Below are 18,328 nucleotides of genomic sequence, written 5' to 3'. Positions count from 1 at the left end.
TGTGTTAAGAGGTTCACTGATGTGGAATAGTGGCACAATGGAGATAATACAGGTCTGCCAGTCTTATTGAATGGCAGAGCAGACTTGATCAATCTATGACACTATCCTCTTCAAGTTATTATTGAATACAATGGAGGAAAACAAGTTGGCAAATGGAGTTTTGTTGTTTTAATGTGAAAATTAGATGTTTTTTTCCCCAGAAAGCATCTTGCAAATCTGACAGCAATATTGTGCAAGTACTGCCGAGAAAGATCAAGCTAAAGGGACATTCTCAACAGAACACACTTTACATGTACAATCTAATCTATGAATTTGTTTAACAATTAATCTGGGCACAAAATATACACAATGTAAATGGACAAGAATTATTGGAAGAAGTTAAAGGTTGCATTATGGCCCCATAAAATACTTTTGCACATCCCCCAACCCCCCCCAAGCTACACATTTCAGATTCAGAATATATTTAATCAAAACTGATATGAACATGCAGCAATTTCCCAATAGCTGAGAAAAGCTACCCATCCCGTACCTGGACAATTGGTATTCTTTATCACAGCCGTTTTGTTTCGTTGGGCTTGCTCCTATTTTCAAAAAAATGCTGTATTTTATGGTCAATCTATAATTTAAATTATTTATACAATTTCCTTATACAAGAAGGTACATTTTGTACATAGTACAATAAAATATTAGTATTTACTTGCATAAAATTTAAAAAAAAATTCAAATGTTTATTAACACTGCAAATTGTTGCATTTTCTGGATTTAACTGCACTTTGTAATTTTATATATAGGAAAAATGTCGCTTAACATTGTCTATATTTCATAAACAAGTTTACTTACTGTACTAGGATACTGAAATTCAAACTTTACAAATGCATCAAGGTCATGTGCAGCCACACCTGTGTAAAATAAAATAAATTTTGTTTTCTGGTAGAAATTAGACCCCACCTTATTCACAACAAAGTAAATTCAAGTTAATTTTATTCAGGTGATTTGGTTGATGTTTTTTTTAAAACTATACATTTACAAAAGCAATTAATTCATTAAGCCAAGTTTATTCAAAGCCCTTTTACGCAAGGGGACTACATACATTTGTAATGTGCACAATTTAGCAACCAGTTAATAAAATCATTGCATCAAAATAAGTGAAAATTTCTTCACTGCAATCAAAGAAAAGCAAGGTGATATTATTAGACATGGCTCTCTCAAAAACCAGATGATCTTTGCTTAAAGCTAATTTGCTGTTACGATAGTGGTTTAAAAAAAATTGATTGGAAGGATTTGCATATGGAATTCAGGGAAAGACAGTAATGGATTTGAAAGCTAACAGCACATTCAATAACTTTAGAGAAGAAAGGAAAGATGGGGTGGTTGATTGGAAGGACGGGATAGTCAAAGGTTGTTGGCTGGAGAAGTATGATGGCACATTTACAGGAGACAGGAATCACAGCTGGTGAGAGAATGAGTTAAAAATATCAGGCAATGTGGAAGTTCAGAAGAGAGGCTGGGTGGTCAGTAGTTTAGTTGAAATGGAGCAGAATATGGGTGTCCTAGACAAGATGTACTCACAAGGCAAAGGGAAGCACTAAGAGAAGGGAGCTAATTTAATCTCTCCACCATAAAGACAAATAACTCCATGAGCTTCTCCCTGCTGATTGAAAGTTATTTCCATCTTATTTATCTGGGCTGAACTAAACATTGTTAGAAAAGATAGCAAAGCAAAATATTTTGTGCTAACATTTGTTGCTACTGAGTGCTTTCAGCTTATTGATGTACACTAACATCTTCTTGTGGGTGTTGCTGCTGTTCTGCTGAGCCCTACTTTGCCTTACCTGAAGGAGCAGGGAGATTTATTCCTTTTACAATGAAGAGAAACATTTCAGTACTACTGATGTCTGAAAATATCCTGTAAAATAGAAGACTTTGATATAATTAATGGCTTTTTGAACAGGAGTAACTGGTGCATGAATGACAAATAGGATAACTTAAAACTTAATCTAATAGACAAAAAAAAAGAGGGAAATAGTACAAAAATAATATACCAACTTTTAACTTTTTTTTCCATTGCACCCACTTTGAATTTTTTACCTAGGAATTAACAATTCTTTTTATCATCTTTTGACATACTCATTAAAATCTCTTTGACCAAGCTTTTTGCTCCAGTATCTCATGGCTTATTGGCAATATTTCATTTGATAATGATCTTTGAGGTTTATCTCTACATTTAATGTGCTAATATGACAACAAACTGTTGTAGGGTGATCTAAAAAAGAACAGGATACTATATGATTTGCACCATGGTGTCATGTGGAGTGTGGTTCAATACTGGAAATGCAAATTGCTACAAAATAACTTCATGGGGAAAGGAAATTTGAGGAAAATTGGGTTGAAAGGAGGGATATCCTTATCAGAATACTGGCTGCAATGCACATTTAAGTGGGCTTTCTTTTTCTCCCTCTCAAAAGTACTATATCCCTGTTTATAGAGGAACAATTTTACAATGATAAGCATTTCAGTGGTACTGCTGTCTGAAAGTATCCTGCAAAATAATTCACTTATTAAACTTCAGATGGAACATTTTATTTTCATAAATGAGAAAGGTCCTAAGATGATTAGTCTTGGGCTATCAGTCACATTCTAAGACATCCTGGTGTCTATTTCTTTACTCTGCCCCTATCTTTTGTACTCACCTCTACCAGAATGTTAGGTGATGGAAAGCAATTAAAAAAAAACTTGTTCTCAAGTATAATGGAGCAACACAAACGAGGTGGAGGAACTCAGCAGGTCAGGCAGCATCTAACGATCAGTCCTGATGAAGGGTCTCAAACCCAAAACTGTCCATTTCCCTCCATAGATGCCGCCTGTCCCGCCGGGTTCCTCCAGCTTCTTTGTGTGTTGCCTCAGATTTCTAGCACTTGTAGTCTCCTGTGTCTGTGTCTCAAGTATAGTGCTACCAAAGCTATTTGTTGCTCATCGTCATTTGTCCTCTTAAAGTTTATCAGTAATCCAAATCGCTATAACAAGAAAATGCTTCCAGAAACTAAGGAAAAATGGTGCTGCCTTTACAAAGGTTTAAGTAGAATATCCTCAGAGACATTACTGTCAGTTTCAACAATCACTTGTCTCATTCAAAGACAAAATTTACTTTTTTAATCTAAGAGGTGTTGCAATTCAAGTAGTTACAAAAACAGAGATCCATACCTTACAGTTTTAAATGTCCTCTCCTCAAAGTGGTATTTTGGTGGATCCAAGCCTTGAGCTTGCCCAAGTTTAAGTATTTCAAGATTTTTTTTACAATCAACAGCCATCTTTTCAAATCTACGAAAACAGCAATGCAGATTTTCACATGTACTATATGCAACTAGTAGTGAAAGCATTTAAAATTTCTTGTTGTCAGCATAAGAAAACATAATTCATGCAAGGATACCGCTAAACAAGTGTGTGTACATGGTCTGATTCTTTTAGACAGAACTTTTTTCCTGTTTTTATTGGAAGTATTATTTTATTATTGGTACTTCTCTGACTATGTCAGACAGTTACAGAACTGCATTTTTAATTACATGCTCCAAATGGGGCAAGGACAATGTTTGCACTTACTTTGTAGTCTCAACCACATTGCCAAGGTGTGTAAATTGCTTGGAATATGTCATACATTTCTAGATTTAAAAGAAGAAAGATTTAATTATCAAATATGAAAGGGAAAGGTTACCAGGGAGGCAGAAACAATACATGGCCCAAAATATATCTAACAATGGAATTTTCATATTACAGTTCAGCATACTTTGTCCATCCCTACAACCAAAAAGAGTCATGCATTTGTTTATAAAGTTGACATTCTGCATGTGTTTTTATCATCTTTAGAGTTTAGAAAAATGAGAGGTTATCTCAATGAATTGTACAAAATTGTCATGGGTCTTGACAGAGTTGTAAACTCATCCTCTGGGTGACGGGGAGAACAGGTATTGTAGATACTTCACAAGGCAACACTTTGTAATGCAGTCCATTGACTTACATGCAACAATAGGACAAACAATAATGTAATACTGTAAAAAAAAACCTTCATGTTTGCACTACATGACATCAAATACCTCATACTGTTCTTTCAGCATGTTTGTAAGGTATGTATATACTTCGTCGATCTTTGGTGAAATCTGCGCATCTTTATGATGAACTATTATAAAGTCATTGTCACTTTCTTCATCCTCCGGGGGGGAAGGAACCTGAAAAAAGGGGAAAAAAAACATGTGCTGTATGCTCTATGTTTATTGTAGCATATGTGTCTCAAAGAAAATACAGACTGTCCCTGGGATACAAGCACCTGGCTTATGGACAGCCCTACATATGAACAAGCTTCCATAATATTATTAAATACAAATGTCCAAAATACATACATATTTTTAATTGGTTCTATGAATGGCAGAATTAGTTTCCTTTCTCCATTTTTAGTAATTGGTTTTTCTTATCAATCTTATGCGCTTTTGATGCCATTCATCACAATACTGTGGAGGTAGAGTTACTGTATTGAGTAATTTTTGTGTATTTTCAACTTACGGACAAAATCAAACTTCAGAAGTCTAAGAAAACGGAACGCATTCGTTACCCCGGGACAGCCTGTATACTTGACGACAGTATTGTCATTTTACAATGGAAGAGATAAAAGCCATGCAGAAATCCGAATGCCTCCATAGATAATAGCTGTGATGATTGGAAATGATTACACAAAGTGGTGCAACTTTATGAAGGCATTTGAATACAAAGTTTGGGATCTTGAAATCATTTTGCTTAGGCTCAAATAGCCAATGAAGTTGACTGAAGTTAAGGTTATCATTATGTGCAACATGTTGTAGTAGAGATTCTGCGCCACAGCACCTTAAGTCACATGAATTTGTGGGATAGACCTGATACAAGCATTGGAGAAAATGATCCAAGTGATAAACTGACAAGAATTATGGTAGTTGCAGACAAGTACGGGAAGTAATATTAAAAATGGTAGTTTTGGTGATGGGGTTTAAAAGGCTGAATTCAAGTTCGAGGATGGTAATGTTGGCCCATCAGGTTTAATTTGTAAATGATTGTCAAAAATATATAAATGCTGGCAAGTGCCAAAAAGATAACTTCACTTGTGTTAATAATGAGTTGTATTAAGTTTATGACTGGATGATGTTAGTCAGGCATAAACCTAGTCCTGGAGCACTCTTGGAGACAATACTGAGCAGCAGAGTGGTAGAATTAGTATCATAACTGCACTCTTGCAGCTGCTGTGGACATTGTGAAGTTCCATCATGTGAATGATGGATAGCAGGGAACCAAAGATATAAATCTGAGTAAATGTTTCACGCATTCATTGTCCTTTGCATGAAGTGATCAAATTTAAACTGATGGTGCATCTTCACTCTCAAGACTGATAATGTTTGGACTTTGCGGAGTACATTCATTATTTGAATTCCCTGTTATTCCACATTTATAGTTATACAGCACAGAAACAGGCCCTTCGGCCTATCTGGTCCATGCCGACCAAGATTCCCATCTAAACTAGTCCCTTTGCCCCTGTTTGATCCATATCCCTCTAAACCTTTCCTATCCATGTACCTGTCCAAGTGCCTTTTAAGTGTTGTTAATGTACCAGCCTCAACCACTTCCTCTGGCAATTTAATTAGCTGGGATTCTGTATGGCAAACCTTATTATCTGAGAGTATTCTGGACTTGGTTGATGAGATTCTGCATAGCACCAGGGCTTCATATGATGTATATGTTTACAGGGGTGGGCCAAAATAAGCCTCACCCACAAAACTGCTAAGAAAACCTTGGACATACAGCGAAGTCACAATCTTTGACACACAGCTGTATACCAAAGCTGTCTATTTTTCAAAACTAACAAAAACAATGCAATTTAATATGTCAAGTTAAAAAAAACTGGTTTATCTAAAAACACATATTCAAAAATGTTATTTCAAACAAAATTACTGAAGCACGTTCTTTGCTTTTCTTCCTTGTAGCTGTAAAAATGTAACCAGGTTACATCTAGTGAAAGACTTGTGAGCAGATTCAACATTATAAATGCTGAGGAGTCTGAGCAAGTACATGGTCTGCTACAGGACTGTAGGGTCCAGCAACTTCATGACTTTCACATTAGATGATCATGCACTGAAGTCCTAAACTTACTTGCTTTTAGCAGGAAGACTCATTACATTTCCTGGCTCTGAAGTATTCTTGCCCCAGAAGTATAGTTTATTTCTGGCTCAAGAGTTTCATTGATTTCAACAAATAATTGGGAGTGAATGCATCTATAACTTGTGGGTCTCAACAGTTGTAGACTTTTCAACCACTCATCTTAGTTCAAATGGTTTAAGCTAAATGGCAAGTTGGTTATCCTTTTCTGTATTGCTTCGCTTCTATTCCTCAACAGCTTTGTGCCAGCATTGCAATCAGAACTGTACACTGTACTTCAGGCGTGACCAAACATATATCCTATTCAAAATCATTAGTTCCTGATAATGTGGTCTAATCAACCGGCTACAAATAGAAGAACTGATAACATTTCCTGTTTGCAAGAGCACCCCGGACTTTTGGTTTGAAAGCACGTATTAATATCCTCAGATCCTCCTCCTTACTGTATTCCTGCCACTGGCTTACAGTATGTTGATTGGTTTCCTTTCTTACTAACTTACTTTGGCCTATCAGTTCCATGCCTGCTCCGTGTTCCATTCCTCATTCCCATTTCCCTGAAGCCTAACAGCTTTTTCTCTCACACGCCCATCTCTTTTCTTTTGATCCTTTTCCACTTACCTACACTAAGGGGTAGCGAACCTACCAACACATCTTCAGCAAGTCAGAGGAAACTGGAACACTTGGGGGAAATTCACATGGTCATGGGGAAAATGTGCAATCTCCATATGAATAGCACCTGAGGTCATCATGATAGCCTCCTTACCTCCTGTTTATTTTTGGGATCCATCAACCCACTTCTCAGTTTACAAACTGCTGGAGAAACTCAGCGGACCAAGCAGCATCTGTTGAGGCAAAGGGTCATTTGATGCAGAATCTCACCCTGAAACGTTGACCATTCCCTTGCTTGAACAGATGCTACTTGACCCACCAAGTTCTCCAGCAGTTTACTTTCTGCTCCAGATTCCAACATCTGCAGTCTCTGGTGTCTCCACTTCCTAACCTATCCCAATTTTCAGAACTCATTTTCCGTTTGGTGTCACCTGTTCACTTAGACAGCCTTATTTCTGCCTTCAGCTTTAAATGTGGCAAAATGTCCTGTGCACTTCATAAAGCAGGAAGGAATAGGGGAACATAACTTTTTGGGAAGACCAAATGCTTAATTAAAGAAATTGCTTTTAAGAAAAGTCTTGGATGTGAAAGGTAAAGAAATGGCAGAATTTAAAGAGGGAATGTCACTCAATAGGATCTAAGCAGCTGAACACAATGAACGGATAAGCCGAGAATAAATACTACATCTTTTCGCTTATTATCACAAAATATGTTAGAAAGGACAGTGGTATGATAACAAGAAGTTAATCTACAAAATTGGCTATCAGCTTTGCTTCACCTTGGAAATATCAACTGGTTTCCCATTTTGGACAGCCAGGATCAGTGGATCAAAGCCTTTGGCAGTTCTCAAGAAATGTTTTGCTTGTTCCAGGTTGTCCTTCTGTTTTGCCTGCAAAGCAGCTTTCATGTACTGCTTCTTTCGATTTTGAAGAAATTCCAGTTGTTGTTGTTCTGCAAAAAGAGCCAGAGCGAGTGATCAGATGAAATATTACAGAACTGAGAATTACTAGTGTCAAAGTTTCAGAAATACTATAATTACCAAGGAAAAGTAAAACTCTAGAATGTTAATTTAAACACTATTCTTGTGGATTTTCTTGGAAGTCCATTAAGCGACATCTCAATGGCAAAATTAAGGGTGTACAAATCCCTGCTCCTCACTCAACTGGGAAAAAGGACATTACTGAGTGACACTCTACAAGTCAGGCAGCAGCATTTCATTCAAGTCATTTAGAGACTAGGCTTTTTGTGCAAACAAAAGGACCCCAGCTTACTTTGGTGCACTTGTAGTCATTAAACTATACACTTTAAAATTATGTTGCTGGAGTGAATAAAGCAAAAATATACCGATTGTACTTTGCTGAGTCAGGTGATCCTTTGACAATGGCTTCTTAATGGGTTTCGGGGATTGCCTTTCCTCCGTTGCCGCTGGCAAAGTCAGAGTTGTCTGCGCTACATGGTCTGGGAGTTTTGTTGGTCTCTTTGCAACTGGAGGCTGAGCAGCAGATTGAGGAGTTCCACTCTGAGGGAAGGTCACAACATTTTTTAAATGTTCAGGTATATTATAAAGCAAATGTTGTGCAAACTCAATTCATTTCTACAAAATGAGCAAATTGATATCTCAATTGAAATGAAAAAATGCAGAATTTGTAAACCCTGTGTAGTCCATACCTCAGCATTTCAAAATCAGAATACATACAATATCAATTCAAATAGAGGTCTGAGTCACTCCTGGATCTTCTATGCATAAAACAATAGGCACAGGAACAGGCCCTTCAGCCCACGATGTTGTGGCGAACTAATTATGCCCAATTAAACTAATCCCTTCTGCCTGCACATGGTCCATATCCCCCCCCCCTCCCCATTCTCTGCATATTCATGTGCAGCTAAGAGCATCTTAAACACCTCTATCGTATCTGCCGCCGCCACCACTCCTGGCAGTGCATTCCAGGCACTCACCACTCTGTGTGTAATAAAAACGTGCCCCGCACATCTCCTTTGAACTTCCCTACTCTCACCTTAAATGCATGCCCTCTAGTATTTGACATTTCAATCCTGGGAAAAAGATGCTGGCTGTCTACTCTATCTGTGCCTCTCATAATCTTATAAACTATCAAGTCTCCCCTCAGCCTCTGCCATTTCAGAGAAAACAACCATAGATTGTCCAACCTATCCTGAAAGCACATGCCCTCTAATCCAGCAGCATCCTAGTAAACATCTTCTGAACCCTCTCCAAATCCTCCACATACTTCCAATAATGGGGAGACCAGAATTTTATAAAGCTGCAACATAACTTCCCGACTCTTGAACTCAATGCCTTGACTAATAAAGGCAAGCATGCCATAAGCCTTCTTTTATCACCCTATCAACTTGTGTGGCCACTTTCAGGGAGAGAGGGATCTTAACATCAATAGTGTTGGGGGTCCTGCCATTAACTGTGTACTTTCCCTTTACCTTTGATCTCCCGAAGTGCAACACCTCACACTTGCCCGGATTAAACACCATCTGCCATTTCTCCACCCATATCTGCAACTGATCTATATCCTGCTGTATCCCTTTGGCAGTCTTCTACACTATCCACAATGCCACCAATCTTTGTGTTATCTACAAACTTACGAACCCACCCATCCACATATTCATCCAAGTCATTTACATTGTTATGGACTCAGTGAAAGTCCCTTTAAGATAGAGAGTGTGTGTGTATGTGTGTGTGGGGCGTGCTTACGTCAATAGAAGATAAAGGACGTAATGACGTTGTTGAAGAAGAAGAAGAAGAGAGAGAGAGAAGGGAGAGAGACACCAGCCTGCTTGTTTTTCTCTATCGATGGATGAGAAACAATAACTGTGTTTACCACTGAAATCCATGTATGGAAAAGTTGGAAGTAATCCGGTGGAGTTCACTTTGTTGCTGACCTGTATAAGGAAACAGGTATTTGTGTGTGGACGACCACGGTTCGGATGCTTTTCGGGGTGAGGAAGTCACTACCGAGTAAACACTGAAGTGTCGTTTGGGTTCCATCGTGGAACATTTGGATTTCGTATGTACTCTCTCTATGTTTTTCTACATCTACATCTTATCTTCAGACAACGGTGGTTGTTGAAGAAGCCCTTGCTCATGTTTCACCTTATGGCTTGCGGAACTGAACTTTAAGAACCATTCCGGAACTGGGAGTTTTGGACTTTGTCACACACACACACACGAAGAGTTTAGGTTTGGGGTTAACGTTCGAGGTTTAACATTTTTGAATTCTAACATACTAACATTTTTACTTTTATTTTACGTATTATCATAAGTAGTGATTAATAAAATAGTTTTTAACACTGAATCATGCTCAGTGTGTTTCTTTTGTTGCTGGTTTGTGACAAAATTGGGGGCTCGTCCGGGATAGTTCCCAAGGTTAACGAGTGTCGTCTGGGATTGTACCCCAGATTGACGAGATTTATTCGGGATCCAATCCAAAGATTTTTGAGGGAGGTCTGATAAATTCTTTTTAATTGGCTTGTGTGTGTGGAAACCAGCAGCAATGGATATTAAGGCATTTTTGGAGTCACCAACCCAAAAGGGATTGGAGGTGGCGAAAAAGGATGATCTGATAAAGATTGCTACAAGGCTAAACCTTACAGAAGTAAAGCAGTCTATGAGAAAGGCAGATATTCAGAGACTGATAGCTGGCCATTATGTGGAAAAGAAGGTGTTTGAGAAGGAAGTGTTAAAACAGTTTCCTGGCAGTGAAATAGCAATTTCTGAGGCACAGGTGCAGCTGGCAAAGATAGAAGCTGAACGAGAACAAACCCAGTTAAAGATAGAGGCTGAACGAGAGCAAAAGAGATTAGATGCCGAACAAAAGAGATTAGAGGCTGAACGAGAGCAAACCCAGTTAAAGATAGAGGCCGAACAAAAGCTAACTCAGATGAAGATAGAGGCTGATCTAGCAATGAAGCAGATGGAGCTGGATAACGAGGAGAAAAAGAGGCAGCATGAGTTACAAATGAAGCGTAGGAGTTCGGAATCTGATTCTGATGATGATTTTTCAGCCAGCAGGGAGGTTCGATTAGTCCCTCCGTTTGAAGAAGATCAGGTTGATCAGTATTTCCAACATTTTGAAAAGGTTGCTGTGAGTTCAAACTGGCCAAGGAAAGGATGGGCTCTTATGGTACAGAGTGTGATTAAAGGTAAAGCTCAAAAAGCTTATTCTGCTTTGTCTGTTGAGGATGCAGCTGATTATACCAAGGTAAAACAAGCTATATTGAAGGCCTATGAATTGGTCCCTGAGGCTTACAGACAAAAATTCAGAGACTTGAGGAAATCTGCAGATCAGACTTATATGGAATTTGCCAATGGAAAGAGAATATGTTTTGAACGATGGTGCCTGGCTAAAAATGTAGATGGGGATTACGATAAATTGACAGAATTGATACTGGTGGAAGACTTTAAAAGATGTGTTCCAGCTGAATTAACAACATATTTAAATGAAAAGGCAGTGGAAACTTTACAAGAAACTGCTAGGTTGGCAGATGATTATGCTTTAACCCATAAATCCAAATGGGGACAACCTAAAACCTTTCAAAGGAGTTACAAAGACAATCCAGGGAAACCAGAGATTAAATTAGGAGGTAATCAAAAAGGAAAAGATGAAAAGAAGCCAGGGCTGGAGAAACCTGTTGAGCGTACTTGTTATTACTGTAGGAAACCTGGCCACGTGATATCTAATTGTGCCCTTTTGAAGAAAAAGAAGGAAGCTGGGCCCAATGCTTGCTTTCAGGCAATTAAAAATCAAAAAGGTTTAGGAGATGCTGTTAAAGATCAGTCCTTGCAAGAGGGAAAAGCAGAAAAGTTGGAGAAGGTGAGAAAAGAATTCCGTTCGTATGTATCAGAGGGTTTTGTTTCACTGAATGATGAGTCACCCCAGGTGCCAGTGAAAATTCTTAGAGATACTGGGGCTAGTCAATCTCTCTTGCTGGACAGTGTTTTAAATTTTGGTGAAGAAAGTGACACTGGTGAAGTAAATCTAATACGAGGCGTTACAGGTGAGACCATGTCTGTCCCTTTTCACAGGGTGATTTTAAAGTCAAAGTTCGTAGAAGGACCAGTCGAGATAGGGATAAGACCTAGTTTGCCAGTGGAAGGAGTTTCTTTGTTATTGGGAAATGACCTTGCAAATGGAGAAAGTGATCCTGTGGTACGGTTAACAACCAAACCAAGGATTGATGAGTCTGAGGATGATTCAGATGTTTACCCATCATGTGCGGTGACTCGAGCTAGAGCTAGAGAATTAGCCAAGACAGACAGTCCGGTGCAGTCTGATGTAGTTCCTTGTGACAGTCCTAAACAGGAAGAAAATTTTGATGCCTTATCTGAGACTTTTCTGTCTTCACTGGAGGATCAACATCCTTATAGTGAGCCTGAATTTAAAGATTTGTCTTTGTCGAGGAAGGATTTTATGGTGGAACAGACAAAGGACCCTGAGTTGACAGAATTGAAAGAAAAAGCACTCTCATGTGAGGAGATTGAAAAGGTGCCAACTGGATACTATGTCAAAAATGGAGTGTTAATGAGGAAATGGAGACCTCCTCATGTTCCTGTTACTGAGGAATGGGAAGTTATTCATCAGGTTGTTGTTCCAAAAGTTTATAGGGATGAGATTTTAAACCTGGCCCACAGTATGCCTTTGGGTGGTCATTTTGGTGTGAATAAAACTGTAGGGAAGATCTTGAAACAATTCTATTGGCCTGGTTTGAGAAAAGATGTGGTGATGTTTTGTCGAACCTGCCACACATGTCAGATGGTAGGTAAACCAAATCAAAAACCCCCTGTGGCTCCTTTGAAACCAATTCCTGCTTTTGGTGAACCCTTTTCGAAGGTGATTGTGGACTGTGTTGGCCCCTTACCAAAGTCTAAGACTGGAAATCAGTATTTGTTAACCATCATGTGTGCCACTTCTAGATTTCCAGAGGCAATACCCCTTAGAAATATTAAGGCCAAGACGGTGTCAAAGGCTCTTGTAAAATTTTTTACCTTGTTTGGTTTGCCAAAAGAAATCCAATCTGATCAAGGTAGTAATTTTATGTCAAAAATTTTTCAACAAATAGTCTATGAGCTGGGAGCAAAGCAGATTGTATCATCTGCATATCACCCAGAATCTCAAGGAGCTTTGGAGAGATTTCATTCTACTCTCAAAAATATGCTGAAGACTTATTGCTTTGAAAACACCAAGGATTGGGACGAAGGTATCCATTTACTTTTGTTTGCCGTTAGAGAATCGATCCAGGAGTCAATAGGATTTAGTCCGTTTGAGCTTGTGTTTGGACATCGGGTGAGAGGACCTTTGGACTTGTTAAGAGAGCAATGGGTTAATGAGGAAGTTCACTTGAGTCTGTTGGACTATGTCCAAAAATTTAAAACTCGGTTGGAGAGAGTCTGCCAGCTAGCGAGAGAGAATCTGAAAACAAGCCAGATAAGAATGAAGACATATTTTGATAGACGTGCTCGGCCTAGGACATTCGCAGTGGGGCAAAAGGTGTTGGTATTTTTCCCTAGCCAAAATAATCCCTTGCAAGCTCGTTTTTCTGGACCCTATGTTATTGAATCTCGAGTGACTGATCTAACATATATAATCAAAACACCAGATAGACGCAAGAAAACACAACTCTGTCATGTAAACATGCTAAAACCTTATTATGAGAAGGATTCAGTTGTGGCCTTGGTGGATGGTGAAAAGGTTGTTTCTAGAATGCCTGATGTTGATGTTGAGGAAGGCCAATTTAGACCAAATATTGTTCCATCGAAACTAAAAAACCAAAATATCCTGGAGAACCTTGAAACGAAGTTGGACCATTTACAAGTTTCACAAAAACAACAGATGAGAGAATTAATTTTAAAATTTAAAAATCTGTTCCCAGATGTTCCAAACAGAACATCGATAATTACCCATGATGTTGATGTTGGGGATGCAAAACCAATCAAACAACACCCATATCGAATGAATGTGGAAAAAAGTAAACTTGTTGATCAGGAAATAAAATACATGTTGGAAAATGATATTATTAGACATTCTAGTTCAAATTGGAGTTCGCCCTGTGTTATTGTACCTAAACCTGATGGAACTGTTAGATTTTGCACAGATTACAGGAAAGTGAATGCTGTAACAAAGTCAGATGCTTACCCTATTCCTAGGGTGGATGATTGCATAGACAGAGTGGGAAAGGCAAAATTTCTTACAAAGATTGACCTATTAAAAGGGTACTGGTGTGTTCCATTAACAGATAGAGGAAGGGAGATTTCTGCCTTTGTAACCCCTTCTGGATTGTATGAATACAATGTTTTGCCATTTGGAATGAAAAATGCTCCGGCAACATTTCAAAGAATGATTAATTCAGTGATTCATGGGTTAAAACATACAGATGCCTACATTGACGACTTAGTGACTGGGAATGATACTTGGGAAGATCACATCTCTGCGTTAGAAAGGTTGTTTGAAAGACTTTCCAAGGCTAACCTTACAGTTAACTTGGCTAAAAGTGAATTTGGCCATGCCACTGTGACGTATCTTGGTTATGTTGTAGGTCAAGGCAAGCAAGCTCCTGTTCAGGCAAAAGTTCAAGCAATATCTGAGTTCCCTATTCCCACAGGTATGAGGACTGTTAGAAGATTTTTGAGAATGGTTGGATATTATCGAAAATTTTGTAAAAATTTTGCTGATATTGCTCTTCCCCTAACTAATCTTCAGAAGAAGGGAGTAAAGTTTGTTTGGACAGATTCTTGTCAAGAAGCATTTGAGAAGCTGAAAGCCATTTTATGCTACCATCCTGTGCTCAGAACACCTGACTTTGAAAAGCCATTTTCATTAGCAGTAGATGCCAGTGATGAAGCTGCAGGAGCTGTGTTGTTGCAGAAGGGTGACCTTGATGATATTGACCATCCTGTAGCTTACTTTTCAAAGAAATTTAATGAGCATCAAAAGAATTATTCCACCATAGAGAAAGAATTACTGTCGCTTGTTTTAGCCTTGCAACATTTCAGTGTATATGTTTGCACCACTCAGAAACCATTGACTGTGTATACAGATCATAACCCATTGGTGTTTCTGAGCCGAGTCAAAAACAAGAACAGAAGGCTGTTAAACTGGAGTTTAATTTTGCAAGAGTTTGATCTCATGATAACTCACATTAAAGGCAAAGATAATGTGATTGCTGATTGTCTTTCCCGATGTTAAATGGGAAACATGTATCTGTACTAATCTGATAGTCTGTAGTTGTGTAGCGTGATAATTATTAACATTACTAACTCTATGCGCGGTTAAAATTTTCTTGGGAAATTTTTTTTTTAGGTGGGAGGTGTTATGGACTCAGTGAAAGTCCCTTTAAGATAGAGAGTGTGTGTGTATGTGTGTGTGGGGCGTGCTTACGTCAATAGAAGATAAAGGACGTAATGACGTTGTTGAAGAAGAAGAAGAAGAGAGAGAGAGAAGGGAGAGAGACACCAGCCTGCTTGTTTTTCTCTATCGATGGATGAGAAACAATAACTGTGTTTACCACTGAAATCCATGTATGGAAAAGTTGGAAGTAATCCGGTGGAGTTCACTTTGTTGCTGACCTGTATAAGGAAACAGGTATTTGTGTGTGGACGACCACGGTTCGGATGCTTTTCGGGGTGAGGAAGTCACTACCGAGTAAACACTGAAGTGTCGTTTGGGTTCCATCGTGGAACATTTGGATTTCGTATGTACTCTCTCTATGTTTTTCTACATCTACATCTTATCTTCAGACAACGGTGGTTGTTGAAGAAGCCCTTGCTCATGTTTCACCTTATGGCTTGCGGAACTGAACTTTAAGAACCATTCCGGAACTGGGAGTTTTGGACTTTGTCACACACACACACACGAAGAGTTTAGGTTTGGGGTTAACGTTCGAGGTTTAACATTTTTGAATTCTAACATACTAACATTTTTACTTTTATTTTACGTATTATCATAAGTAGTGATTAATAAAATAGTTTTTAACACTGAATCATGCTCAGTGTGTTTCTTTTGTTGCTGGTTTGTGACAACATAAATCACAAACAGCACTTCTAGTTGTGGACCTCCAGCCAGATTAATACCCATCGACCACTACCTATTATATCTGCTCCAGTTTACCCTCCTACAGGGTTAACAATTTGATTTTGCTTTACATTCATTAAGAATGCCCACTTATCATCAACAATAGAAATTTGCATGTATTCCTTTTACTACATAGGACAGTCAAAATGTGCCAACTTCTGAAGTGGGTAAAGGGATTGAATTCTCTAAGATTAAAATTATTCTGAAACAAGGTAAAATTAACAACATACAATTAACGATAAATGCAAGAATAATTCATAGCAAGCCAAATCTATTTCTTTGAAACACATGAAAAAGGACAGAAGATCAAATGAATATCAAGCATGTCAAATTCTGATATAGTGAACTCTACACACATTAACATCATGCAGTTTCATAAGAGGGGCAAAAAAAAAGCCTTCAAGACAAATGTACAGGAAATACAACTCTGGAAAATTCCTTTGCCATCTCAAATTAATCATGTAAAATCCAGAGGATCTCAAATGACTGACAGGACTAGTTCCTGTGAACTCCCAATTCCATACTACCTTACATAAAATAAAACTTAAGTTTGCAGGAATTCACTCTGTCACATTAAAAAAAACCCAAAGCTTAACCGTATTCTAATAGACAAGGAGCTCTAGGTTTTAATCAAGAAGACTTCCCATGGAATTAAAAACAGAAAATACTAGAAACTCTCAGCAAGTCAGGCAGCATCTGTGAAAAAGAGATACATGGTTAATATTTCAAGTTGCAGACCTTTCATTCTTGCTCTGGACCTTTTCTGGAATCTTCCAAGAATATCTGGCAAACTTATTCTGAAGGAACTAGTGTTTGTAAGATGCAAAAATAATTCTTAAGATACCAGTTTAAAATTCTGCACAAAATCTACACTCAATGCACATACAAGCAATCTACAGTATTCTAGGGATCAAAAAAGAATTCTAAAATAAATGCTTCTTCCTGCTATCTAACCTGCTTTGCTTTCAGTACCCAGTTTGCAAGATGGACTTCTTTTGCACATTTAGCTCCAATAATCCATTTGGTACTGAATTCATTTACACATTATTATACACACATAAATTATACTCCTTTGAGACGAATCTGATGAAAAGAACCATAGCCTAATACTAAATTAATAACTAAAGGTCTCTTAAATTAGGCATAAATCAAGTTGCCTTCCTCTAGGTCTTTCCAGATTCTTTTCATACTGCTGAGCTCAATGATTAAGCATTTAAATGTGCAAGATAAAGCAATGAGGCCATCCTGTTTTAAAAGGCAATATAGAAGCTAGTGATAGGAAATCACTTCATGACAAATAGATGTTGAAAACTCCAACAAGGACTTTAATGATTTAAAGATACAGGCTGAAAAGGAACCTGTGGGACTAGAAGAAAATGGATAACATTGTTCCATTTCCAGTGCCTTGAAAACTCCTTTCTAAATATGGTTGTATGGAAATTCCTGCCTGTTATCAAAGTTAACCTACAATATCTTTGTCGTAGTCAGACCCTGCAATCTGACAAGGCCCCACAGTCAGCTCAGACAATCAGGATGGTGGAACTAGTCACTCCCCAAAAGAAGCCGTCAGTGATTGATTGAGAGGAGCTGCAGTCAGCAGTGAACCAATCAGTCACAGGGAGTTATTTCTCATGGGATTGTTGGTGGATTGACTACTTGCAAGTATAACACAGGGCTTAGCTTACAGCAAGGACAGGTTAAGAGTCAGAAAAGGGATCCTAGTGTCAGCTGGTATGTTAAGGATGCTGTAATCTCTCAAGCTCAAATAGAGGCTTTTCACTGAAGAATAAGGAATTCTGGTTTGTCATTTATTAATAATCCCTGGTCAGGATTTCCCAGCCAATGGTTATCACCTTACTCACCTATTGTAGACATACAGGGCGGGAAAGACTCCAGTGTGCTAGACCAATGTGTGGTGCTTTGATGTTTTTCATATTGATCTGTGCTAACACTGGAATGATGTATAGGCTTATCCTAAGGAGAAATATAACTGTTCAGAATTGGAGAAATCTTATCGTTACAGAAAGGCAGCTCTTGGTTTCCACTTTAAATTGTGAATATCAAAACTAAAATAGCGGTATCTTCTTTATATCTGTAAAAACTGAGGCCCATGAATAGTAGTTTTGTTTTAGAACATCAGAACTTCAATATTAGAGAAATTGGTGTCTCCTCGCCTTCCATTCAAACCCTTTCAGATGTACCTTTCCAACTACCCACAAAATGCTTTCTCCCACCCTTCTTTACTGAGTGACTGTTCTAATGGAGACACAAGAGATTCTGCAGATGCTAGAACCTAGAGCAACACACACAAAATGTTGGAGAAATTCAGCAGGTCAGGCAGCATCTATGGAGGGAAATAAACAGTCAATGTTTCAGGTCAAGACCCTTCATCAGGAATGGAGAGGAAGAGGGCAGAAGCCAGAATAAAAAGGTGGGGGGGGAGGAGCACAAGCTGG

The 18,328-nt window shown here is 38.4% G+C and overlaps 1 protein-coding gene across 5 annotated transcripts in view; it reads right to left on the bottom strand.

Annotated features, from left to right (window-relative positions):
* Positions 1-18,328, bottom strand: part of cc2d1b (coiled-coil and C2 domain containing 1B) — a 122,216-nt gene that overhangs the window by 68,505 nt on the left and 35,383 nt on the right. For all 5 annotated transcript variants that reach the window (XR_007956001.1, XM_052011994.1, XM_052011997.1 and 2 more), the window contains exons 13-20: positions 8,122-8,296; positions 7,556-7,728; positions 4,089-4,220; positions 3,598-3,656; positions 3,202-3,318; positions 1,833-1,906; positions 841-899; positions 530-581 (exon numbers count right to left, since the gene is read on the bottom strand). Coding sequence is in view for 4 of the 5 variants with exons in the window: in XM_052011994.1 (XP_051867954.1) it covers positions 530-581; positions 841-899; positions 1,833-1,906; positions 3,202-3,318; positions 3,598-3,656; positions 4,089-4,220; positions 7,556-7,728; positions 8,122-8,296 (841 nt within the window). In the remaining variant the exon portion in view is untranslated. The remainder of the gene's footprint in view (positions 1-529; positions 582-840; positions 900-1,832; positions 1,907-3,201; positions 3,319-3,597; positions 3,657-4,088; positions 4,221-7,555; positions 7,729-8,121; positions 8,297-18,328) is intronic.

Source organism: Pristis pectinata, chromosome 3 (assembly GCF_009764475.1).
Source record: "Pristis pectinata isolate sPriPec2 chromosome 3, sPriPec2.1.pri, whole genome shotgun sequence".
Lineage (NCBI taxonomy): Eukaryota > Metazoa > Chordata > Chondrichthyes > Rhinopristiformes > Pristidae > Pristis > Pristis pectinata.
This window is presented reverse-complemented; position numbering and strand designations above follow the sequence as displayed.